This window comes from Amphibalanus amphitrite, unplaced genomic scaffold, assembly GCF_019059575.1.
Source record: "Amphibalanus amphitrite isolate SeventyFive unplaced genomic scaffold, NRLGWU_Aamphi_draft 000024F_arrow, whole genome shotgun sequence".
NCBI classification, from domain to species: Eukaryota; Metazoa; Arthropoda; class Thecostraca; order Balanomorpha; family Balanidae; genus Amphibalanus; species Amphibalanus amphitrite.
Window position 1 is genome coordinate 671881 of NW_024881520.1, and position 27317 is coordinate 699197.

At 47.8% G+C, this 27317-nt stretch overlaps 1 protein-coding gene across 6 annotated transcripts in view; it reads left to right on the top strand.

Moving 5' to 3' along the window:
* The window catches only part of LOC122392854 (calcium/calmodulin-dependent 3',5'-cyclic nucleotide phosphodiesterase 1-like), a 121651-nt gene that overhangs the window by 22968 nt on the left and 71366 nt on the right, over positions 1–27317 (top strand). For 2 of the 6 annotated variants that reach the window (XM_043388182.1, XM_043388198.1), the window contains exon 1: positions 17468–17652. The exons of the other annotated variants lie outside the window; for them this stretch is intronic. In XM_043388182.1, the coding sequence (XP_043244117.1) occupies positions 17562–17652 (91 nt within the window). In that variant the 5' untranslated portion in view covers positions 17468–17561. Of the gene's footprint in view, positions 1–17467; positions 17653–27317 lie in introns of those variants that run through there. 6 annotated transcript variants of the gene reach the window in all.

The following is a 27317-nucleotide window of genomic DNA, read 5'->3' on the forward strand; positions in this document are numbered from 1 at the left end:
ACATTGACACGTCCAGAATCGTGGACCGCTAAATACTTCAAATCTCTTCCTTCCCAATCTGACAACATCCCATGTCTCAAATGCACATTGTGTGGAATGATTTTTCAGGCTGCCCGTCAGTCTCTGTCTAACCGAAACCGTCACATGCATGATGCAGGTAAGATATTTATTTCTTTTTCCCTATGGTTAATATGTTATTGATGCATATTATCCATCAAAATAGACATGGTGTAGGGTAAATGGCCAAATCACGAACACTGCCAAAATCCGAGCAGCCAACTTTCAACTGCAATATCTGATATTTAGTGTAAATGGAGTTGGAATATGGCCAAAATTAAATTGACAACTTTTAGGTGAAAGGTGGTGATTTGGGTTAAGGGGCGAGTCAACTACTGGGTCATTTTGCACCCAATAAATGACACTTCTGCTCCAATTCTACCCATTGAACCTCAATATCAAGATCCACCTGTCCATCACTAGGTATCCTTCCTTATTACATAGAAACATTGAATGGCATGGCAATTTATAATTTTAAATGACAATATTTTTATGTTTCTTCTGTAGGTAGGTAGGTAGGTAGGTAGGTAGGTAGGTACACCAGACTGCTATGGACACTTTTCCAAGTTGGTGGTGTTACGCGGCGTTTCGCATTTAATGGATTGATATTTCGATGTGATGATGCGATGTTGAGGTGTCGATGCCGATTTTGATTGGCATGTCGTGTCTCCGTGATTTTCTTCCTGTTTCCTTTGGTTCTGGTCGTAATGCTCTCAACTAGTCTTCCTGTTTTCTTTGTTCAACATCATCGCCGCCGCGTAACGCCTCTCACGCTCGCCCGTCAGTTTGTCGGCAGATCATTAAGCAGTTTAGATTCCCAAAGCCCAAAATGCATAAAAGCAACAAGCTGTCGTGACTGACTAATTTTGTTAAAGTCTGAATTGTGCCAATTTGCACTCTCATATCTCGGTAAACGTTCAGTGCCTACGCATCATAGGTAAATTAACCCTCGCATGTGTAGGGGGGGGGGGGTCGGATGGACCCCCCCCCATGGTTTTTCGCGAATAACTCGCGTAAAAAGCGGCCGATTGCGACGAAACTTTCAGTACCCTCATATTGATCAATTTTACACCTACCCTGAAAATTTCATGACCCTGACCCAAATGACCTTTGACCTGTGACCTCTTTTCCGAGACCATGTTTGGCCGGAATCGCGATTTCGCGTATGTCAGCTCGCACTAGCCGCGTGTTTGCAAGCTTTTCGTGGTTTCAAACGTTCAAACATGTGATTTGATGTTACTCCCGTGTGTGTCAAGGTCACCTGAAGGTCAGGTCAGGTCATTGACCTTTGGTGACCTCGGGTGACCTCGGGTCACTTTTTCGAGTTTTACATGTTTCTAGGCTAGTTTTTGGAGCTGAATTCGAATTTAGCAACCATTTGAACATTTACGAAGTAGTTTTGGTGACTTCGTAACATGTTACGAAGCTGTCAGAGGCGGTTGACACGTACTACGAATACCCGTCACGACGCCTACTGGTTGACCTGACCTGACCTGACCCGACCTGGTCTAAATGCTTCAAGACATCATCTGTGATCAAAACTAACACGATATTCGTGATCAGCACCCCGAAAAACCCCTTAGCAGCCACACTTTACGACTTTCTAACAGGTCCCGATTTTCCCGACTTTGGGTCATTGACCTGACCTGGAAGGTCAACCAATGACCTAGGACCTTAAAATTGGGTATCATCGGCTTCCTCTCGTCACGGGCAACACGCTCGTTTTTTCCGCGAAGCTCTAGCTCGATCAGGGGCCAAACGGCAAGGGGGGGTCCAACCGACCCCCCCCCCCCCCTACACATTAGAAGCTGGCAAACGCCGCACACATGCGAGGGTTAAGCCAAACAAAGTGCACCAATAATGCCAGGAAAACTCAATAGCCTCATGTACTGTTCCGCTACAAGCACGTTACGGAACTATGAAGACAGAGGGAGGGAGAGGAAGAGTGAAAGAGAAAGAATAAGAGTGAGTGAGTGAGTGAGAGAGAGAGAGAGAGAGAGAGAGAGAGAGAGAGAGAGAGAGAGAGAGAGAGAGAGAGAGAGAGAGAGAGAGAGAGAGAGAGAGAGAGAGAGAGAGAGAGAGTGGGAGAGAGGGAGAGAGAGAGAGAGAGTGAGAGAGAGAGAGGAGGCTGTTTAGTTTCGACAACTATCGATTTGGCGTTCATGCCATAAAACGGCTAGCGGACACGCCGAATGATCCCGGCCGCACCTGCTCAGTACTACTGTCTTACTTGTAAAACTTGTCGGCCCGGGTGACCTGACGAGACTTTGTTAGACGCGCGGAGAGAACAGGCTAAAAGCAAGTTACTAATTCGTTTCGTTACGAGCCAAAGTTGTATCAGTCAAGTACGTGGTGGTGACACTTGTCAATTCTGTACTGGGTGGAACGAGACAATAGTCACAATAAAATGACGCCTCGCCGGTCCTGCCGGCGCGCGCGGCTCGGCGCGGTTGTAAAACGATTACCGATTTGGATTGTTACCAAGCGATGAGTGCAGTGGCACCTGCGTATTGTCGGTCGGCCGTACTGAGAGCCGTGCTATTCTCTCTGGGGTTGAGTATCGATTTCACTGTTCAGCGTCATAAACGAGCAGCTGGTGATGCTGTGCGACTGGTGGACACGCCCGGGCAATACGGCCCACTCAGAGCGGTCACAAACAATATCGATCAAGAGTAGTTCATCTGACTTTTTGGCAAGTGTTAAATGGTCGGGGTGGGCAGCTGAAGCGCCCGCGCCGACGGTTTAACACTTGCCAAAAAGTCAGATGAACTACTCTTGATCGATATTGTTTGTGACCGCTCTGAGTGGGCCGTATTGCCCGGGCGTGTCCACCAGTCGCACAGCATCACCAGCTGCTCGTTTATGACGCTGAACAGTGAAATCGATACTCAACCCCAGAGAGAATAGCACGGCTCTCAGTACGGCCGACCGACAATACGCAGGTGCCACTGCACTCATCGCTTGGTAACAATCCAAATCGGTAATCGTTTTACAACCGCGCCGAGCCGCGCGCGCCGGCAGGACCGGCGAGGCGTCATTTTATTGTGACTATTGTCTCGTTCCACCCAGTACAGAATTGACAAGTGCCACCACCACGTACTTGACTGATACAACTTTGGCTCGTAACGAAACGAATTAGTAACTTGCTTTTAGCCTGTTCTCTCCGCGCGTCTAACAAAGTCTCGTCAGGTCACCCGGGCCGACAAGTTTTACAAGTAAGACAGTAGTACTGAGCAGGTGCGGCCGGGATCATTCGGCGTGTCCGCTAGCCGTTTTATGGCATGAACGCCGAATCGATAGTTGTCGAAACTAAACAGCCTCCTCTCTCTCTCTCACTCTCTCTCTCTCTCCCTCTCTCCCACTCTCTCTCTCTCTCTCTCTCTCTCTCTCTCTCTCTCTCTCTCTCTCTCTCTCTCTCTCACTCACTCACTCACTCTTATTCTTTCTCTTTCACTCTTCCTCTCCCTCCCTCTGTCTTCATAGTTCCGTAACGTGCTTGTAGCGGAACAGTACATGAGGCTATTGAGTTTTCCTGGCATTATTGGTGCACTTTGTTTGGCTTAATTTACCTAGGATGCGTAGGCACTGAACGTTTACCGAGATATGAGAGTGCAAATTGGCACAATTCAGACTTTAACAAAATTAGTCAGTCACGACAGCTTGTTGCTTTTATGCATTTTGGGCTTTGGGAATCTAAACTGCTTAATGATCTGCCGACAAACTGACGGGCGAGCGTGAGAGGCGTTACGCGGCGGCGATGATGTTGAACAAAGAAAACAGGAAGACTAGTTGAGAGCATTACGACCAGAACCAAAGGAAACAGGAAGAAAATCACGGAGACACGACATGCCAATCAAAATCGGCATCGACACCTCAACATCGCATCATCACATCGAAATATCAATCCATTAAATGCGAAACGCCGCGTAACATAATGGTGGCCAGTATGGGGGGTATCAGAGCGTGTCTCCTTCCTCCGCTCGCCCAGCGACGCCGCCAAGCGCGCCCTGCTGCGCGCTGCCACGGCGGTCGTCTACACGCCTGACCGCGAGCACTTTGGTATCGTGCCACTGGAGGCGATGTATATACTGCGGCGCGCCGGTGGTGGCCGCGGCCAGCGGCGGCCCGCTGGAGACGGTCGTCAGCGGCCAGTTATGTTACGCGGCGTTTCCGATTAATGCATTGATATTTCGATGTGATGATGCGATGTTGATTTTTGTCGTGGTACCGTGATTTTCTTCCTGTTTCCTTTGGTTCTGGTCGTAATGCTCTCAACTAGTCTTCCTGCTTTCTTTGTTCAACATCATCGTCGCCGCGTAACGCCTCTCACGCTCGCCCGTCAGTTTGTCGGCAGATCATTAAGCAGTTTAGATTCCCAAAGCCCAAAATGCATAAAAGCAACAAGCTGTCGTGACTGACTAATTTTGTTAAAGTCTGAATTGTGCCAATTTGCACTCTCGTATCTCGGTAAACGTTCAGTGCCTACGCATCATAGGTAAATTAAACCAAACAAAGTGCACCAATAATGCCAGGAAAACTCAATAGCCTCATGTACTGTTCCGCTACAAGCACGTTACGGAACTATGAAGACAGAGGGAGGGAGAGGAAGAGTGAAAGAGAAAGAATAAGAGTGAGTGAGTGAGTGAGAGAGAGAGAGAGAGAGAGAGAGAGAGAGAGAGAGAGAGAGAGAGAGAGAGAGAGAGAGAGAGAGAGAGAGAGAGAGAGAGAGAGAGAGAGAGAGAGAGAGAGAGAAGAGAAGAGAGAGAGTGGGAGAGAGGGAGAGAGAGAGAGAGAGAGGGAGAGAGAGAGAGGAGGCTGTTTAGTTTCGACAACTATCGATTCGGCGTTCATGCCATAAAACGGCTAGCGGACACGCCGAATGATCCCGGCCGCACCTGCTCAGTACTACTGTCTTACTTGTAAAACTTGTCGGCCCGGGTGACCTGACGAGACTTTGTTAGACGCGCGGAGAGAACAGGCTAAAAGCAAGTTACTAATTCGTTTCGTTACGAGCCAAAGTTGTATCAGTCAAGTACGTGGTGGTGACACTTGTCAATTCTGTACTGGGTGGAACGAGACAATAGTCACAATAAAATGACGCCTCGCCGGTCCTGCCGGCGCGCGCGGCTCGGCGCGGTTGTAAAACGATTACCGATTTGGATTGTTACCAAGCGATGAGTGCAGTGGCACCTGCGCATTGTCGGTCGGCCGTACTGAGAGCCGTGCTATTCTCTCTGGGGTTGAGTATCGATTTCACTGTTCAGCGTCATAAACGAGCAGCTGGTGATGCTGTGCGACTGGTGGACACGCCCGGGCAATACAGGCCCACTCAGAGCGGTCACAAACAATATCGATCAAGAGTAGTTCATCTGACTTTTTGGCAAGTGTTAAATGGTCGGGGTGGGCAGCTAACATCATTATCTCTGGGCTTCCGCAACTGACATTATTACATGCATTCACCTCTCGTTCATTATCCAGGTCATCCTGGAAGCAACCTATAGCCGAAATTGACCACAGAGTCGGCCTACTCTGAGGGCAATTAGGAGCTTCCGGAACGAGCTAGTAATAATCACATTCGCACGACAACCATACTTCGGAAGTGGATCCCAGAAATTAGTAGCCCCCTCCAAGCGGCTAATCATGGCACCACCATGTAGCCCCGTTACATGAGATACCCTTTTGTCGTGATTCCTTAGACTCACGGAACTCTTATCACCTCGGGGTACGTCCGGAGAACCACAGCGGACTACTCCCGGAAACCGTAATGGGGTACGTCTGGAATACCACAGCAGACTACACCCAGAAAACCACATCGGGACTGTCCGGAATACCACAGCGGACTTAAACCCGCAACATAACGGGTAACGTCTGGAATACCACAGCAGACTACACCCAGAAAACCACATCGGGACTGTCCGGAATACCACAGCGGACTTGACCCGGCAACATAACGGGGTACGTCTGGAATACCACAGCAGACTACACCCGGAAAACCACATCGGGACTGTCCGGAATACCACAGCGGACTTAACCCGGCAACATAACGGGGTACGTCTGGAATACCACAGCAGACTACACCCGGAAAACCACATCGGGACTGTCCGGAATACCACAGCGGACTTAACCCGGCAACATAACGGGGTACGTCTGGAATACCACAGCAGACTACACCCGGAAAACCACATCGGGACTGTCCGGAATACCACAGCGGACTCAACCCGGCAACATAAGGGCATACGTCTGGAATACTACAGCAGACCTCACCCGGAAAACCACATCGGGACCGTCCGGAATACCACAGCGGACTTCACCCGGATATCTATCAACGGCGTCAGCGTGATGCATCACCCTACATCCGGGTTAGCTAATCAGGCACGCACCCTGCACCGCCGCTTCTCACCAGCGGCAGCACAGGCAATCGAACAACGACGCCTGCCCGTTTCACTGCCGGCTCACGACAGTACGGGCCCCCAAACTGGATCTGACCTTCAGCCAGCCAATGGCACGTCTCCAACCATTCGAAAATGTGTGGAGGCATGCAAGTGGTATCTCCATGCAACGACCAACACTGCCTTAAGTACAATTGCACTACCTTGACCAGAACAGGGAGGACAGCACTTATTTCTCATTCCCCGATAATTGAAAAAGTGTAATCCAGTCGATTGTGTATACCGTACCAACACGCTTCAGCTCGCTTCCATAGAGAGGTAATTACGGCCACGCATGGCCAGCCGTCGCTGTCTCATTTATGGGGGCAGTAAACCCAGCGCTCACAGAGCAGTCGGGAGATCTGGGTTGGTGCTGTAGAAACTTTACAGTAAATAGGCGTCACACACCATTACATGTGTCCTAGAAGTGGACTCGTCGCAGCCCTCACTGGTGCAGGGCATGATGTCGACAATGACAATAAGTAGTAATAATCTACCCCATTCGATATAATGGTAACGACTGGACTATTTTCCTGGTAAGGGCGGCTGGTGTAACGCCAGGCCGTATGTCTCTCTTAACCACTACAATTGTTATCCCGTAAATTAGTCGCTGAATAGAGGAATGGAGCCAACTGACAATGACTGTTTATCTTATTGACTTGGTCCCAAAATCGTTCGGTTATCTGCTGCACTAACAATTTGCACAAATTATAACGATGCGGCGTCCCCTACCAAATGGCTGACGCTAAATAGGCGAACCGGCGCGCCTGGAATTCTGTTGAGTTTGGCGGAGTGATATTGACGTAGTTTACCAAATGTGCCAGACGCACTGAATGTCAATTAGGTGAATAGTCCTTAAGCAAGTATAGGACATTACTAAATGATAATGATACGGCGTCCCCGAAACTAAGCGGCTGCGACTAATTGGGTGAACGGCGCGTCTGGAGTTTTACTGAATTAGGCAAAGTTATATTGACGTAGTTAACCAAATCTACCAGTCACACTGAATGACAATAAGAGGGTTCTTCAACCAGAACAACTGAACAAATTGACAATAGAATAAATTGACATCTACGTAATGCCCCATTGGCATCAATTTCACTGCTGAGAGTCACTGCACCGAAGGTATAATTCATCACAAAATTAAAGCGGGCATCGCGATTACGTTTTGAGGGAAAGCTAACCAGTAATAAAACTAGACACTATATCCGTTCCTAATCATGCGTTTTTCTATGCCTGGGTTTCATCTAGAAAACGTGCCTTTACCGAGAAATATAGTAAAGTTGGAAATCAACGTACTCCGCACTTAACCATGCCGTATTATATGAAATAGAATGCAAAACGTTCAGCCGCAAAACATTGAATGCGTGTGTAGGGCGTAATTGACTAACAGCATTGCGTAATTTGCTTTGTTGGAAACGTAGGAGTTTAAACGATAGTAATAAATAATTAAACCAGAATTGTTCATTGTTTTACATCGCTGCCCGTTCACACGATTGTAACTACGAAAAAGTAGTACCAGGGGGGGATTTTCAGTTTATGGCGGAAATTATTTGACATGTTTGCTTAACTTCCGAAACTTCGTATAATAGAGCGTTCTGGGTTCGTTGTCAATTTGCAAGGTTTTCTTGGTGAAATAGTTAGTAATTTATAAGGTTGTCGTAACTTGTTTGTAACATGTTGAGAGGTTTCGTGGATTGTAATCACGATTGTTAGTAATTACGGTCTGTAACTCAAGTTTTCAGTACTTTTCGTTATTTACTTCAGTTCTGTTAAAATCAGCCTTTGATTTTTAATTCATCAATAATGAACTTACTGCAAAGTTTCTGAGTACCACGCTATTGTAAAGTATGCTAGTACAAAATGAAATATGGCTCTCGTCAATGTAGGAGGGAATGTGGCGAAACATGTTTAGTTCGAACCGCGGAAAATCAGTAAATCGGTAGGGCCGGTTACTTGAACGATTTTATTGCCACCATGGTATACCGGTTTCGATTTGGCTCAGTGAATTATAATTGTACACAATCCATTGAATTACTTGTTGCAGATTTTTAGAACCCTAAATTACTCGACAATATACGTTAATCCGTTAACGAGTCATCTACGAAAAACAAAACAGAAACATCGAACGCTCAATCATTACTTCAAATCTGGGAAGGTGTTTCATTTTGAACCTCCTTGAGCTGCAATTGATGAATAAGCGAACTGAGACCTACTAGCAAGTAACAACTATCCGGATAATTGCGAATGCATGCAGGGAAAACTACTGTCAAATGGCATGCTGAGCTCTGAAGGTTTTTTTAAAACAAGATGTTGATTACTGAAATTATCTGGTATTGTCAGTTGACGTCATCCAAGCGTTAGTATGAGCTAATGACTGCAGGTTAATAGCAAAGAAATAAGAGGCCAACCCCCAGATCCTCAACGCTCCAATCGACCCACTCCCCTTGATATTTGACCGAGATATATCATTTGTTAGCCTTGCTACCCAATTATAGACCACAATTTCTGAAACCCGTTCTACTCTACTCATCTACCCGACCTCGTCAACCCATCGCTTCGATCATCTCCCTTTCGTTATAGCCCCTCATTCGCCATCATAGTCTAGTTTCGTCAGTGGGTTATATTGTATGTTACGTGCTAATTTCAGGAAGAGGGAGTAGGGGTGGCAGTGGGAGCACGACATATTTGACATGCACAATCCGCGTCATACACACGTGAATGCACGCAGACATAAACTAACTTCAGAGCAAGCGAAGGCGTTATAGTGGGTACGAGATTTGCACAACTCTTTATGACGACGTTAACAGTACGCACACAAAAATGGTGCAGAAGTCTGAACTCCACGAGTAAGTGACCATTTACCGAGATATTTGAATCAATTGACAGACTCAGATTTTATGTTAGTGGGCCAAAAATAAAGCATTCGATAGGCTGGAGAATCTAATGCCGCCGAATGACCGGCGACGCGCTGCCGGACTTACATGATAGTTGTCGGTCGTAGGGGGGTCAAGAAGCCGACCAGTCAGCCCGGTATCGACGGCGATTCTCACATCGAACGATCACACACCGCGAATGACTGACAGTCCTCCAGCGTGAGTGAACGAATGCGTAGTGTCTAAGTGTCTTGACGTCCGGGACGAATGTCCCGGACCGAATGGTCCGGCGACCCACGCGGTGTACCGCCACCAGTAGAGTCCAGTGACGAGTGTCCGACTGAGAGACAGAGTGTAAATTGGCACAATTCAGACTTTAACAAAATTAGTCAGTCACGACAGCTTGTTGCTTTTATGCATTTTGGGCTTTGGGAATCTAAACTGCTTAATGATCTGCCGACAAACTGACGGGCGAGCGTGAGAGGCGTTACGCGGCGACGATGATGTTGAACAAAGAAAGCAGGAAGACTAGTTGAGAGCATTACGACCAGAACCAAAGGAAACAGGAAGAAAATCACGGTACCACGACAAAAATCAACATCGCATCATCACATCGAAATATCAATGCATTAATCGGAAACGCCGCGTAACAGTGGGGCAAAAAAACTAATGTATGTCTTGGTTTGAGTCGATTGATTGAGTTGATTGATTCCTTTCATTGTCGCGTTTGAGTCGATTGAATCAATTCCCGAAAACTGCTCTGACTTGATTGATTTGATTGGTTTCCCAAATTTGTCGTGATTGAATTGATTGCTATTGATTGAGTCGTATACAACCCTGCCTACCACTGGCTCGACAGTCACTGGGCTCCCTTGACGGGAAATACCGCCATTCACTGGAATGTCCTCATCCATTTAGCGCGAGCGAGCCGTGCTCAATTCGTACTGGAGGGAAAGTTGCTTTTGACCGTCTCTTTTATAAACCGGCGAGAAGACGTATATTTAAATGCGTTTTTTCCTTCAGTTCAAACAACCGTCGCAAATTAGCCTGACCTGGATTTCGCAAATTGGACCCAACCGTGGTGATATCTGCACGCATGCGTGAAACAAGTGAAATGAATAGGAAAGTAGGAAAAGGTTTGATGATTTAAAAGAGCGTACAAAATTAAATTTCACGAGCGTGGCTACTTGTGAACAAAATTGCAGAAAAATGCAGAAGTATGCATCAGACGCTGGGAATGACCTAGGATGCAAACAAACAATAATGAATATTGTCGCGTGGTATATAGAGCCATGCTGTCGGCGCGACGGCTGAATAGGTAGATAGGCATAACTGGCTCTTGCCGTGTTTTGTCAACAGTCAATATCATTTGGCGCTATTACTGGTATAACGGGCTGCCTCGTGCGATGTTCTGGCTTCCTGGGTTTCTGACGTATCCATTACTGGCATAACTAAGCCCCAATGTAACCATATATTGACTAGTTGGTATGCTGTAAAGCAATATCAAACATTCCATTGAGTTGAGCTCCGGGTAGCAAATAGAAAGTTCAGTCGGGTGAGGGAAAGTCAGAAAATGTGCCATAGAACTGCTTGCTATTTTTTTGTGGTCACCTCCTTCAACAAAAAAAATGCACCTACCTGGAATGCTTGGCCGTTATTGATTAAGACATACAATATGCTCATTTCTCTTGGGAATCTTGCACCGAACCTTCACGTCCGTAGCGGGAAGAGTATTCAGTTTTCAACGCATGCCTCGGTTGTGAGCTCATAGAAGCCGTCTATCCGCAGTGCTGAGCATGAATGCATTACAATACCTCCATTTTTCACCTCTGATCGCCACACGAGGGGGAGGTCGATAATAAACCTCGAGAGCGAAGCCCCGTCCCTGGCGTATTGACGAGATGGAAACAGCGCGGCTCGATTCGAGGGTTTAGTCAAAGGAAGTGAAAAACACGCTCATCAGAGCTTTGTGGTTGACACGTTTCCGATGTGTAGATAACGCACGACTCGATACATTCGAGATCTGGAATCGGGATGCATCGAAGCAGCTCTCATCGTTTTTGGCAGAACGTATACAATAGTGTTCGTCCTGAATATTTTTGGAGCTACAGTAAGCCGGACCGGGACCCGGCCCACTTGGAACACCGGACGGACATGACTTGATACTCATCCATACTCGATATTCACACCGAAGGCGTGTAAGAAGCTTTATTTGGAAACCCCCGAACTTTGTCCTCGTACAATTAGTCAATTAGCTATGCAAAACACCATGTAGATAGGTATATCTGGGTGGTAAAAGAAAGGAGTTGGCACAACTACACGAATGATAAAGAATGGACGTAAGATTAAAGACATACTAAGCCAAGTTATGATACCACCCCGTAATTAAACTTGGAAAAATGTTTGTCCCTCCAATTCTGATTCCGACTCCGACTCTGGCTCCTCGCTCGAGCCGCAGCGGTTACGCTCGAAGAACCTGAGCGTCCTCTTCAGCCAGAGGTCGGTGCTATAGGTGCTCAGAATGCTCACTAGGTGGCAGGGCGGTGGACAAGCGCCTTGGAGAGCTGACACAGCACCTTCTCTGGGCCAGTTGTTGAGGCTTCATGAATTACATATCGGTACTGATCGTGGGTATTCAATCAAACATTAAAGAAATGTTTACAGTAAAGAAAACTTTTCAGCATAAAAATTATAGATTAACTTGCTTGTAAATTGTAATGGAGGTCGCTCCTTCTTCAACTTTGGTAGGTAGGTACTCAAAATAACTTTCATGCTGATATTTAGTGTATTTCCTTCTATGAGGTTCTGAAGCTGAAGCCCCCTCGTTGGCTTCAGCTTGCGTACCTGCCCCTTGGAGGGATAAGTTTCTAATGCTTCGGCATTTTTGCGGAAAGGTGCCGCCACTTTGTTAATCGTAGGTATAGGAACACACCGTGTTTTCAACCGGAAGGCAGCCCACTTGCATCCACTGACGCCCAAGGCCAACAGGATAAACGTGACCGACGGCCGACGGGCAGACGACCCTTGTTTTTCAGTCGCCAGGTACTGGTGGTAACCAACACCAAAAACTGGTCAGGGCGTCTGTTTGAACAATCGCGCTCGTCGGGCGGCGTTTCATAGTTTGATCGTGCTCCCTTCCAGAATATGTTGTTTGCATACCACCTACTGCTGTTTGCATACACACACATTCGTGCGAATCGACGCAGAATGACACAATCGTAGAATTCCACACCTCAGCAGCAGAGTGCTGGAGTGGAGCAGTGTGCTGTCTGTAATTGACGGCTGGCGCACAAACAGGCGTTATGATCTTTCGATCCGTTATGGGATAGAAATTGGCAAATATCAAGTGGACACACCAAGTGAGATTAACCGGGTGTCTGTGGCTCTGTTAGGTACGTGACGGAAATGGTTTGTGGTTCATAAAAAAATGAGAGGAAAAAATCTTACCGTCTACTAATGGTGATATAGGTACTTACTTTATACCAGCGTTATGGGGCACCGCCGACCGCAGATGGTGAGGCGACTGCAGCGCCGCCGGCTGCTGCTCGTTCGAAATTGGCTAAGGCTAAAGCGCATGGGGAGACGAGACATTCATAGACGACTTTGTGGTAAGACTCAGTCAGTCTGAAAAGCTACAGAGGTAGAGCTGAGGAGTGGGTGTAGGTAGAGAGTGGGAGGAATGCTGCCTGTGTCCAGACCGTGGCCCCACAGCTGGCTGTCACAATACAGGTCTAGGGCACTGATGACTGGCGGGCACAGTTGACTGACCTGCCAGTCACCAGTCATTGTACAGCCGGTCAGAGAACAGCCAGTACAGGGAGCATTGGCTAAAGTCAGTGATTTTATTGTACATGTACATATTTAACCCTATTCCTGGCGGGGGGGGGGCCTCAGGAGCCCCCCCTGAGGTTTTTTGGTTATTTCTCCCAAACGCGTTGAGCTAGGAAGCTCAAATTTTCTGACTTTTCCTAAAAGGCTTCTACGCAACATGTCTGAAAATTTTGAGTTGATCTGACCTCAGGTCAGGTCACCAGAGGCGGTTTGGTGACCCTACCTCAGAAAAGTTTGCAATCACGCCAGAGCTAGAGTTTTTGACCGATCAATTTCTTCTCTTCAGGCTTTAGTTAGGGTACCAGTATGTGCAATTTGTATATCTCGGAATTTTGATATCGGTGACCTAAGGTCAGGTCAGTTTCGCGACCTCCCCATTATAAGTCAATGGGGGAAAAATCAACTCCCTGTTTTTACCACTAAAACGGGTCGGAATGGCCCCATATATCATACATGACTTCATATACGATCAACCTTCACTACCTTGAGGTCTGTTTTGCTGTTGGGAAGCTGTGAGGTCATGTGACGTCATCAAAGGTCACCAAAGGTTTTTGGCCAATAACTCCGTACAGGAACAAGATACAGACGCGTGGATGGTCTCATTGTGTTCAGCTCGTCAAGACGCATCGAATAATATAGGTACATGATGACCTCGAGGTCACGTGACCTGAGGTCAACCTTTGACCTTGACCTTTCGAGGTCAACATATATATCATTCGATGCGGATTGACGAGAGGATCACGATGATGCCCTTAGTTTGTTCCTATCTTGACTAATTCGAAAGTTATTCGAGAAAAACTCTCTCCATATCTAGCGCCGCCATTTTGACTTTTTCGACCCCTGTAACGTCATCTTTGACCTGACCTGAAAATGACCTTAGTAAAAATTGTAGACCTTGTCCATGCGTATCCGATGCCGTTTACCGCTTGTCGCTATCTTGCTTCGTTCTCGAGATCTCAGGGGGGGGGGCCGAATCGGCCCCCCCCGCCAGTTTCTTGTCCCGGCGGAGCCCGCCAGGAATAGGGTTAAGAAAAAGAAATGATGTCTAGCGACTATTTGTAGTTCGTGAAACATGGCAAAGAATTAGAATAAGAAAGTGACCGAGTGCAGTTTAAGAAACCGTTTAGATATACGTGCATTCAGTTCACCAAATGCCACTACGCCAACTCCAAACCCTTTTCGGATGCCTACGCCGGCAATCGACAGACGCCATATTTTTGTCCAGTGTTCACACAACACTATCATATAGGTACAGCGATCCACCCTAATAGATGAACGGCCCTGATCCTAACGCTCCTGCGTTTTTCAGCGGGTATCCGTGAAACTGTCCGAACCCTGCTCCTAAATATGGGCAGTTATCTGCAGTAGAGCCGCTGTCAGTCGGCTGGGCGACTGTTTGTGGCCCAATGATCTCGAGTATCGTTCAGATCCGGCAACTGTATAGGGTTTATCTAAGCTCGTGTATCCGTCCACCGCTGGATTGGCAGTAGAATTTAATCCACGAGCTGGTGCCCATCCCTTGGACGGCGCTCAATGACCGGTGGTCAGTTATACAGTGCGCTTTACGGTTATGTCCGGGCTGACTGCAGCTCTTTTCTCGTCGAGTCCCAGTTTGTGCATTGTAACTGGGCAGTTTTATTTGTTACCGCAATATCCTGTGTTTTATTGCTGTTTGGAAGATGCCACTCAGCTGCAACTTCACTGAAGTGTGTCCCACCTATGAACTCAAGCTCTTTGCCCAGAGCTTCGTAATTCTTGTGATGGTCGAAAACACTGATCATGACTCATCATTCGCTGCAAAGAACGCGCCGCGTCTAGGGCTGCTCTATTCACACCGCTGCTGGAGCTCAATGGTAATCACCCCCTCCCCAAGAAACAACGCCCGCGCCCTGTCGGTTTTTCGTCGGCAGGTAATTGTCCGCGCTTTGTGCGGCCGTTCGTTAATCACCTTCGGAGCGTTGCGCAGTCGCAGCTTGGCGTATTCATGAGACGCCATCGAGGTCGCAGTGGGGCAGCGAGGTCACGGGTCAACCCCGTGTTGTGGGCCGGGGCTGGGCTGGGCGGACGGCCCTGGTCCAGGCATTGGTCTGGACAGTATTTCACTTGCTAATGCATACGAGTATAACTCGAGTGCTGCAATGCAAGATGCTAAGGCACAACGCTAACCTGCTAAGGCACAACGCTCAAATACTTCAAATATCAGCGTCATTTCGTTTTACCCTTTCTCTTCTTCAAGCTTTAGTTTTGTCAAGCTGCATCGCCCTTGTGCATTAGTGTATAAATGCGTTTTGTATTTTAGTTTCGTAGACGACACGCTTGACGCTTCACGGGCTACTTTCTAAGCGCTTTCCGTTTTTAAACGTTTGTAAGTAAGCATTTCTTATCCTATTGTCTCAAAAAGCACAGTTGTAAGAATGAAGTGTTCATAATTCAGCATCACTAATTAACCTATCAGGCGGAATAATGTGGAAAGAATTGAATGATCAATAATCACATGGGAAGGGGCTACATTTTGCCATCGATACATTCTGAAGATAACTAAGTCGCTCATTGCAGGCAAAATTTCGAACGCTTTTGCCTTCGTTTCAGGTTATGAGACTTTAAACGCCCTAACTGCAATCGTCGGGTTAAAAAGTGGTTATTGTGCTATCGTGGTAATGCACCATTTCCTTTGTACACATTTCCTACCTTTTCAACTCCTGCTTTTAACGTTATGCATCAGCGATGGATCTGAACTTGTGATTTTAATAGAACTATATGTGGGCGTCAATAAGGAAACTTTTCTTGAGGTTGAAACTCACCTTATAAGCTCTGTGAAGTTTTAATGAACGGCATACGCTGCTGCGTAGATGAAGATTGGTGGTCGCACGAAAATATGGAAGCAATGAATAATGAAAAACATTACCAACATTATCCTTGAAATCTTAGCAAAATGCATAAGATCCGGCAGGATCCCTGGCCATATTTTGTGTGTTGTGAACCTTAGCAAAACAAAAAGTCTTGAGGATTTGTGAAGTTGATGTCAACACACGGGATGAATTGCAAAATGGAGCTGTAATTTGCTATATGTGGCCCTGTCTCCGCGGAGGGTAAAAATGCCCGAGGGCAGGGAACAATCCTAGGCAGCACAGGGCGCGCAGACCTCACTGATACCCCACACTCTTACCCCATACTGACCCAATCGCTCCCCTGGCAGCATGCGCAGGCTGAATCTGCAATGGAGCTCTTGATTCATGGGTGAACTCAGCTAGTCGTGGCCCGTTTGGTATGATCTCAATGCTCCAGCGTCGCTGTCCACGCTAAGTGCTTGGAATAAATTTACAAAGCAAACAGCCATGTCCTCGACACAAAGACCCGAAAGCTAAGCTATGCTTAAATGAATTCAGTACTGGAATGCCACAAGCAAAGATCAGAAGCTAGTGATTTTTTTATGTGACGCACAACTTAGCTGCTTCGAGGCTGATCCTTTGCGTCACTAGGCTTATTAGCAAATTCATGGATTCAGTCGCCGTTGGCCTGGCACCGCCCAGCTGAGAAGTTTTCCAATATTGCTCTGACCTACTGCGCTGTTGACATCACGGATCACCGTTTGCTGCCCCGTGAGCTCCTGATGGCGGGGCTAACCAGGGTCGGTCGTGCCGCCCAGACCTTCTATTTCGTCAATCTCGTGAGCATTTCCGCTCGATTCATCACTGGCGAAAGACAGCAGCAAAACCTGAGCAGCTGCGAGCGCTGAACGGGCGGGACGAGGGTCACGAGCGGGTGTTCCGTAACACGTAGAAGCTGCTGTCACAGGCCGATTACCCCACTGCTACATTCACCGTCGGGATAGGCATGCTATACATGCTACATGTGCGTGTTTTACGTTATCGCAACTTCAACGCCGTCACAGATTCCTTGTCCCTTTGTTGTTACTGCTTTTGTCATAAATGACATTCTGGCGTGTTATGCGGGTAATATATCGCTGATAATGTAGTCCAAAACTAATAACACTACAAGGTGTTTTGGAAATTGGTTTTACTTTTGGGGAATCGGCCCGTGCCCACCCGCAGCGTCCAAAACCCATTTCTGGATCATCCAGTAAGTAAACAGCTAACACCATCCTCTGCCGCCCTCCCCACACCCATCAGTCATCTCACCCTTCCCCGACCTACCTCCATGGACTATCCGCAGAGACCATACCACCGAGCGGTATCGGGGTCTGCCCCCTCCCCCTCCCCTCCGTCACCGCCGCTGCCGCCGCCGCCGCCGCCGCCGCCCTGCAGTTTCAGTACAGTCCCGCCCGGCGCGCGGGACGCAGTGCGTGGACGCGCGGGTGCGGCGTGTGTGGCTCGTGCGTGGGGTGAAGTGCGTACGTTTCCTCACGGTCATGGAGCCCATTCAGAAGAGGGTGCCAGTAGCAGAGCCATTGGACGTCAACAAGTGTGTGTTGAACCTGGACGGGTACTCGTACATGATCGGTAAGGAAAAGAGGCTCGGGTATTGAGGATAATGTGTGTCGAGGTCATAGAGTACCTAATGGCGAAGCAGCGATCAAGCGCAGATCAGGCCTGGGCCAGGTTCGAGTCAAGGATTGTTAATTGTGGAAGTAATTCGGGGCCAGGAATCTCGATCATTTGAATAAGGCGCAGGTGATTCAGGGTCAGACCAAATCGAATTACTTGTTCGGGTGGAAGTGTAGATTAGTGTTCCTTTATGGCTCAACCAATCAGTCTGGGGTTAAAAAGTGCAAAATAATCAGCCTTATGTATGATGGATTGCTGCTGTTTTTCAATCATCTCTGCTTTTTGCACCAGCCCGATCAGCAGAGCGGACGATATGCACCACAACCTCTCTCGCCCCAGCTTAACCGAAACCTGTCTTTGACCCCAGGTAAACAAAGCTAAATAACCTACTGACTTTAACCCTATTAGTGGCAGGGGGGTTGTTTTCATCCACCCCTCAGGTTTTTTCGGGAATATCTCCAAAACCGCTGAAGCTACGATGCTGAAATTTTCTGACTTTTCCTAAAACTAAATTGGGCACAGTCCCTGAAAATTTCAAGTTCATAACTTTACCAGGGGCGGCTCCAGAGCACTGGGAATTGGGGGGTCCTATTCGTGAAGCGAGTCATTTGGGCGAAGATCACGATGCTGATGTATTATAACTGTATGCACCAGTTTTACGAACAGTGAATGAAAGCTATCATGTGATAACATATACAAAGTTATTGTGCATCCTCTTTTGACACGTTTTTGCTATAATAGGCGGATCCAGGCGTCCAAAAAGGGGGGTTATGTTTTACCTCCCAACATAGGTGCCCTGACACCGCCTATGCATGACCAATACAATTGTAGTCGTTCTTTCATAAGAAAATTGTAACATAACAAGACCACTACCACCCTTTTTAGAAACAGTACCAACAAAAACCTTATTTACTATACTTTTTGTTTACCCCCAATCTCAATTATCTGTATCCGCCTATGATTTTTGAAAATGCATATTTTTAGGATCCATGTGAATTTCTGGCTCATTCTCTATCGATCGGCAAAAGTTGCGTTAATATTGGTTCAGAAACCTGGCCGTGATAAACAGTCTAAAATGTATCTGCAATTTGCCCGTTTTTACCCCCCTCTACCCCCTATTGACATTTTTTTCATTTTTTTTTAGAAATGTAGATCACGTTGAGCGAAATCGAATGCCGTTTGAATTTTGAAAATCGGCCCGTTAGATCTCGAGATACCAAGGAGGGGTCGTAAACAGCCCCCCCCCCCCTGCCACTAATAGGGGTAGCCAGGAGCCTGCCACTAATAGGGTTAAAAGGGCATTGAATTATATTGGATCGCAATCATTCAAGGGAATTACGGATGGTAGGTTTAAAAGCAATTTTTGGTCCGGATGTGGCCAAATCGATATTTTCGCCTGATGAGCAGCACATCATTAGGTATGCGCGCTCGTGATAGATGCCTGCCTCTCGTTGGACAGTTAAGGGTGGCCGTATCGGGACGGGACCAGAGATTTTCACTGAATTCTAATTATCGGGAGTGAGTTAGCAGTGAAGTTCATAAACATTTAAAAGCGAAAGTGGGTTGCGTGCATAATGCAAGACAGAAAGGGATATCTTAGCAACATCACGTCCCAATGATTTATTTTTTGCTCACCGAGGACGAACGCCTGCTTTTTTATGCAACACGCGTGCCGTTATTTCTGCCGTTCATCCACTGATGTCCGGGCCCACTCAGGCCTTCCGTCTTCCGTTTTCTCTCAAGAAGACGTTCGTTTATTTTCTCCATCACAAGATGAAGACACATGACGGGAAGCAACATCGCTGTGGGCTGGTTATCGCTAAAGATGTTACACTATTCGTCTATCTTTCCATTATCCTGGCAATGTAGTATCCTGAGCCCCTCCCTTGGTGCGGTGTGTCACGACGTAATCGTCTTATGGGATACGGAGCCGCATTCTGTCTCATCCGGCGCGTATTTCCCCTCAGGTAATTCGGCAGCTAATGTGATATATGTGGCAGTTAGTGTTGAGGAAAAGCCGTGAGGGACAAACAATGATATGTTTAGAGCAGAACTGTGTTGGGAACCATGCTTGGCTGAATATTGTATCAACTAGGGTGAGTCTTTGACAACTTTTCTGAATTTGTTTGATGTGTTTGTGTATAGGCTCCTAGCTTTCCTATCATAACTTATGTACAATGCATTATATTAAACTTCCATGCCACTTTATTTGGTAGCATTGTTCGCAATGGGCCGGGCCAGCCCAATGGGCCATAGGCCGGGCTGGGCCATGGGCTAGGCCATGGGCTGGACAGGGCTGGGCTGGGCCCTCAAATATCAAGGATCGACGGGCTTTGGACGGGCTGGGCCAAGAACTATAAAATGGACTCAGGTGTTAGCGACTAAGACAAAAACCAAAACTAGCTTAGCACTGTGTTAACGAGTTAATAAGGCATTAATAAGGCATACATGTGCGTTGGACATTGTGGACACAGCTCATAATGCTTGTGTGTCGTCAATGATTTGTAATCCATTCATTTTTGACGTGGGCACCGGGCTGGTCTGCACTGAAAACAATTTAACCCAAGGCAGGCGAGTAAACCGGTGTTTTACGGGTACCCCTATCCGCAACCATTTTAACCACCCTCCCAGGAGTAGTGCTAGGTCCCATTGCGGTGTAGTCGTACTTGCTTTGAGCGGATATAATCATATAACCGCTGTCAGCGAACAAGTCCGCTGAGAGCATGGGGATGACTACACTGCAATGGGACCTTACTGTACTCCTGGGAGGGTGGTTATATATAATACTGAACGAGGCCGGTGTAAATAAATTTTCAAGACCGAGGTCCTTACTGGATTTTTGAACGAGGCCGAAGGCCGAGTTCAAAAATCAGTAAGGACTGAGGTCTTGAAAATTTATCACCGGCCGAGTTTGGTATGTATTTTACTGTATGCCAACGATGCCAACGATAAATTTATTTTCTGGACCGAAGCTCTTAGCCGACTTAGGAACGAGAACATCCCAAAATGTTGGCTTAAGTGCATTCTGGTAATGCATTTTTGACCGTGGTCAATTTGCTTACACCAGTTATTACCACACCCCTCTGGCTAATGTATTTGAATAGACCAGGCATACAGTAAAAAATGGTTGCGGATAGGGGAACCTGCAAAACACCGGTTTACTCGCGGGCCTTGGGTTAAATTGGTTTCAGTGTGGAATTTTGTGGCCCGTGGCGAACACTGGTAGGTATACCTACTCATAGGGCTGCTTACAGCTTACATGCCCGAGTTACATTTGCTTGGGATATTATGATAAATATTTTCTATTACATTTTCCTTATGAATTTTGAGAATCGAACCTTGTCCTTGACAGGTTCGCTTGACAAGGCTTTATGCAAGATACATATCAGTTGTTGAAAACTTTTTGAATGCTTTTATAGGCTTTAGCTTTTCGTGCCTTTGATTCGAGGTATGACGTCAACTAAGTTACAAAATTGTTTGAAACTTTTGCCTACACATTTCGCCTTTGAATATCACTAGAATATATATTGTTTGAAACTTTTGCCTACACATTTCGCCTTTGAATATCATTAGAATATATAATTCAACTTACGTTTGATCGCAACTGCGAGGTGCCTTGCGATCACATGGATCCCCCCAGCCATAATTGAGGAAATGCTTGAACTTCAATAAATACGTCTCACGCATCATCTTTGTTATCAGTATTTTCTCTTATGTGATGCGTTTACCCGCACGCCCATAAAGGCAGCGACACATGAGGCGTCCAGTAATATGATGCCCGCACGCCAATACGCATGTCACATAATACACAGGAAATTATGTCTGACGAAGCCGCCCCAGCGCAGTAATTAACAGCGGAAAGTCGAGACGAGACCATTGACGACAAGAGGCGAAACGCTAGCCGTCATTTGGCTTGACACGAAACGCATGCCACGCAGAGCGCACTTATCCCTACAATGGGACGGTCCTACAGTGTTGGATACCCAGCGGATCTTGTATGATTTTCAGTGGTCATTGGTCATTTATTATCTTTATTGGATAGGAGTTTCAATTAACTCAGCATCATATGCTCCCATCGGATCCTACTTGGAATATTTTTCTTAGATCTATGCGCATCTCCGCTTTAAACTTTCACGGAATATGTGCAAAAGATACCCGATCCATAGGTTACACCATGATTTGGGGCGTTTACGCTATCTGCGAAATCTCTCGTGGGAATGCATCAGCGCACGGTTCTAGGCAGACTTCAGGCTAGTGTGCTGGACGCTTGCTCCCGCTCTGGCCGGGGTAGCGTTTATGTGAATAGCATTGAAGTAAGTTAGTTCTATTTGTTGATAGTTCATCTTGAATTGGCAGCTATGGATGGTTCAATTCCGTTCGGATGAGCTCGTCCGCCGTGGTTTATTTTCAAGGCTCTTGACTGAAACCACTGCAGACCACTCCTATCGCAACATCTGCTTATTGAACTATCTGTCGGACTTCAGGCTTAGCTAATGGGCTTTGATAAATGTGTTTCACGTTGTTCTGTGTCAGTCACTTAATGGGAAATCACTGTGCAGGTGAAATTGCCTTTCTTCCTCAAACGGTCGTTGCCCGTAACCCCACTATGCCTCTGAAATAACGTTTTTCCATCGCCTGCCAAATAAACTTTGTCGGGAGCCCACAGTTACAGGCTGAGGAGCCGGGTGGTAGTTATATTTCTATTTGTAAATATGCACTTGGGCAGTGACACTGTTGCCGATGAAAATCACTCTAGGGATTATCATGAAACCAAACGTTCCCTAATCGAAGATATCGATGGAATGATCTGCTGCCCTCCCACACCCGTTTATATTTACCCGTGCCGGGGCGCGGTGCTTCCAGGACACCCGAGTGGGTAGACCGGGTCGGCACGCGTTGATCAATTGCTCTGCGACTCCACCTGCTGACCTTACAGGTGCTGTCCTGCGCTGACCTTTTCGTGAGAACGTAGGGAGCCCGACGTAAATCAATGAAATACCGGTGCACCGGCACCCGCAGAAGTTGTCTCCCGGGCTGGAAGTTTGCTGACAGCCACGCTGATGTATGTAGGCACGCAGATACCGCTTGGGTCCGTGACCGTCATTATGTAAGGCGTGCATTAATCACCATTCTTTGTTCCGCTATTGAGATCCATTGATTGTTTCTCAAACGGGCAAGTCCGGAAAACGAATGGCCTTTCCTTGAAGTTCTTTGAACGTGTGAATTAATGAAATTCATAGGCGTAGGAACAGGGGGGGCCAGGTGGGCAAGTGCCCACCCACTTTTCGAGGTGGGGGGGCCAACCATGTGTTTTGGCCCACCCACTTTTTACTCGAGGCCCCTCGCCTCGATTTGAGAGGATGTCGTCACCTTCCAGAATAAACAAACTCGGTAAAAATAAGTTCCACGAATCCCCACGCACGGACTCCAAGGGGCCGTGATGGATCTCCAAGGAGGCCCTCTGTTCATACTTGTCAGTCGAAGCCCCTGAGACTGATGGCCTGAGAGGCCCTAGTGGATCTGAGGAGGCCCCAATATCCACACTGGTCTGGTGAGGCCCCTGACACTGGCGGTCTGGGAGGCCCCTCTATCCACACTAGTCAGAGGTCTGAGACTGGTGGTCTGGGAGGCCCCTCCATCCACACTAGTCAGAATAGGCCCCTGACACTGGCGGTCTAGCCGAGGCCCCTACCCTCACTAGTCAGAGGAGGCCCCTCTATCCTCAATAGTCAGAAGAGGCCCCTGAGACTGATGGTCTGGGAGGCCTATCCATCTACACTGTAGTCAGAGGAGGCCCCTGAGACTGATGACCTGAGAGGCCCTTATAATCACAATTCACACCAGGCAGAAGAGGCCCATGAGACTGATGGACTGAGAGGCCCTTCTATTCATGCTGGCCACAGGAGACCCCCAAAACTTTCGGTTTGGGAGGTCCCTCAATCCGGCACCAGTCAGAAGAGTCCCCTGAGACTGATGGCCTGGGAAGCCCTTATATTCACACTAGGCAGAGGAGGCCCCTGAGACTGATGGTATGAGAGGCCCTCGATATCCACACCAGTCAGAAGAGGCCCCCGAGGCTGATGGCTGTGAGGCCCTACTGTTCATATAACTGGCCACTGGAGGCCCCTGAAACCGGTGGTCTGGGAGGGCCCTCTATCAACACTAGTCAGAAGAGGCCCCTGAGACCGATGGTCTGAGAGGCTCTTATATTCATACTGGCCACAAGAGGCCCCTGAGACTGATAGTCAGAGAGGTCCACTCCTAATGAATCTGAGGGGGCCCTCTATCCACATTTACACTTTTCTAGGGAGGCCCCCGAGACTGATGGTCTGAGAGGCCATTTTATTTATACTGTCCACAGGATCCCTGAGATTAATGGTCTGAGAGGCTCTTCTATTTATACTAACCAGAGGAGGCCCCTAGGATTGATGGTCTAACAGACCCTTCTATTTATACTAGCCAGAGGAGGCCATGAGACTGATGGTCTGGGAGGCCCTTCTATTCAAACTAGGCAGATGAGGCCCCTGAGAATGATAGTCCGAAGAGCCATGCGGCGGCAACTGGCCGTGGCCATATTTCGGCTCGGTAGGGCCCCACAGAGCTCATGAGAGCACCTCACGGGCTCCTAAGTAGACACGCTTATCCCCTTAACCCGCGCCCTGGTGGGGTCTGTTTATAACGCGACCTGGTGGGGGGGGGGGGCTATTTTTTGCCCCCTCTCGTATCTCCGAAACTACTGGACGGATCCGCAAAATTCAAACGGCGTTCGAAAGGCCTGTCAAATTTGTCGAAGGAAACCAAATTTCATTGACCTCGGGGTCACCGATGACGTCACAGGTCAGGTCAAAGATGAAATGTTTCACCGTTCACGGGTCTTCTAGGGAATGCGCTATAACACCGAGGAAAACGCATTTTGTCGAGAATCAGCGATAGGGCGTCAGTTGCCTAGTAGATATGTTGCTATTAGAGGTCACTGACAATACCAGGTCAGGTCACAGGTCAGGTCACCAAGGGTCACGGGTCAGGTCACATGAGCCCAACTTCACTAAAGTTGTGTGATGCATGTTTTATGGCCAATTTTTCATTTCCAACTCAATGGTGTTGGTTATAAGACTATCAGGTACGGCTTAGGTCACTTTCTGGTGAAGTGCAGGTCAAGGTCAGGTCAAGGTTAGGCCAAAAAAGGTCAAATTTTAAAGTTGATAGTTTTGCATAAAATGGGTATTGATTCGATGCAGCTCGTCACGGGGAGTCTAATGGTGGTCTTTGTTTTGCGCTACGGGGTCTAGAATTGCTAAAAATTGAGTTTGAAAATTTGACGTCATCAATTTTGAACAGTTTTTTCGCTATAACTTCGCCAAAAAAGAGGTATCAATCTCAAATTTGGTATGTGGATGGAAGGCGGTAAGGACTATCACATACCTATATTCCGGTTTTTGCGAAATTCAAAAAACTTATTGGATTTTTCGATTATTATATCCAAAAAAAATTATTTTTTAATTTTTTAGGGTCAAACTCCAAAAATTTCAAAAATCTGAGATAGCAGTTTTGTAGCCCTGTTCATTCTACAGCTTTTATGTCCTTATCATTTTTCTGTATTTGCAAAGCTATAGGCCTGACAGCTCTTCCCGCGAAACCCTTTTTTGGGTCGAAAACGGCAGAACATGACGTCACTCTGACGTCATTTCCGGCCAACCTATCATAGCCTTTGGAAAAAATTTTGGTCACAATGTGTAAAATTGATGTCCGGGAGGGTACTGAAAGTTTGGTGACGATCGGCGCAGCGGTTCTGGAGATATATTGAAAAGTCTGGAGGGGGGGGGGGCAAAAAAGGGTGCCACGCCGGCTTCTGAAGGCTCCTTGTAGGCATCTTAGGGCCATTTCCGGCCTCTAACGGCTCCACCCGCCTGTGATGGCTCCACACTGCAGTGTTTATGAGCGCCACACAGTGGCGCCTTTGAGCGTCATACTAGTGTCTCTTAGGGCCCTATATCGGTGGCTCTGGGGGCCCCACACCGGCGCCTCTGTGGGCCACCACACCTGTGCATCTCCGATAGGCGTTATCACAAGTGTATTTGCGGCCATTGGGGCGACGTAACAAAAGAAGAAACCAACTGGCCCCAAGAACTTTAAATTATCAGTTAGCATGCACCTTTTCCTTGATATGTAGAGAATTTACCATTATTTGTTACAGAAAATTGCATTTAAAATCTTCCATTTATGCTTGTCGCCACGATGTCCTCTGGTTTACATGCACTGACGACACTCGTGTTTTGAGACTGGCTGAGGGGGATTAGGAGGTCGAAATTGGGATAGGATTGGTGAGGAAGGCGACAGTCGCTGCCTGATCAAGGCTCCTCAGTGGCGAGGGCGCCGTGAGCAGACAGATCTACCGATACTTCGACGCCTCGATAGCGAGGTTGGCCGAAGCCGACTGGCCGCGCCCCTTGTATGGAAAGAGGCCCCTTTCCCCGGTCTCGATGGCGAAACGCGGGAAAAGAGTTAAGCCCTCGGTTTTCGCTGGCGAAACACCGGTGGCCGCCCCCTCACACACCCCAACGAGGTGAGAAAAGCCGAGGTCCCCGGAAGTAGGACGGGTCACAGTAACACGCTTTTGTGGCCTGCCGTCAGTCCTCGCACTTCCGTCACTTCCGTCTCTCACTTCTCTCACAGCCACTGAGTTCAACCACTGGATATTTATTGTCACTTCTCACAATTCACTCCAGAATCCAGCTTCACTCCGTACCCCCAACAGACCGCGTTACACGCACACATAGACTGAACCCGCCTACGACTCACCCGCCCGAGATCAGCTCGCTGGTGCCCCGCGGCGCGGGACACCAGCGACCAATCAGCGCGCTCCCCGCGCATGACCTCACCAGGTCAGACACGCCTCGGGCGCCACGTGGCCGCAGCGGCCGGCTCGGCAGCCGCGCGGGCCGGCCGGCGACTCGGCGGGTACCGCTCAGCAGCGGTCGGTGACAACAATGCTTTTTTCATCGTTTGCACAATACGTTCTTTTACTAAGCTAGAAACACTGATAAGAAATAGTTCCCGCATCATCAAGAACAATAGGGAAGGCTTGAAGTGAATAAAATAATTTAAACGGTTTTGTAATCTATGTGAAGGCACTTCTAAAATTGCCTGTAGAAATATTGAAGGCAAAAGTTCAACTTTTTCACAAGACGGATGTCTATAAACCAATTTAACTTGTGACAACTCAGCCGGTAATTCGTCGCCTACAGCCCAGCTTTCCCTAGTGACCGATAGAGGCGCTGCTATCGATGTCCGCCCGTGCCGCCTAACGCAAGGCTCTATAGGTACATCTGAAGGACCCACACCGACACCTCTGAGGGCCCCACACCAGTATCTCGGAGCTCTGAAGGCCCCACACCGGTGACTCTGAGGACTCACCGGCTCCTGAGAGCACCATGTTGATGTCTAACGGCTTCACAAGGCCACTGAAGGCACCACACAAGCTCTCACTGAGCTCTAATGTCCATGTACCGGCCTCTGAGGGATTTAAGCCGGCGCATTCAAAGCTCCACACCAGCAATTGTAAGGGCTTCACACTGAAGTATCTGATGGTTCCCCACCGGTGTCTCTAAGGGCCAAATACC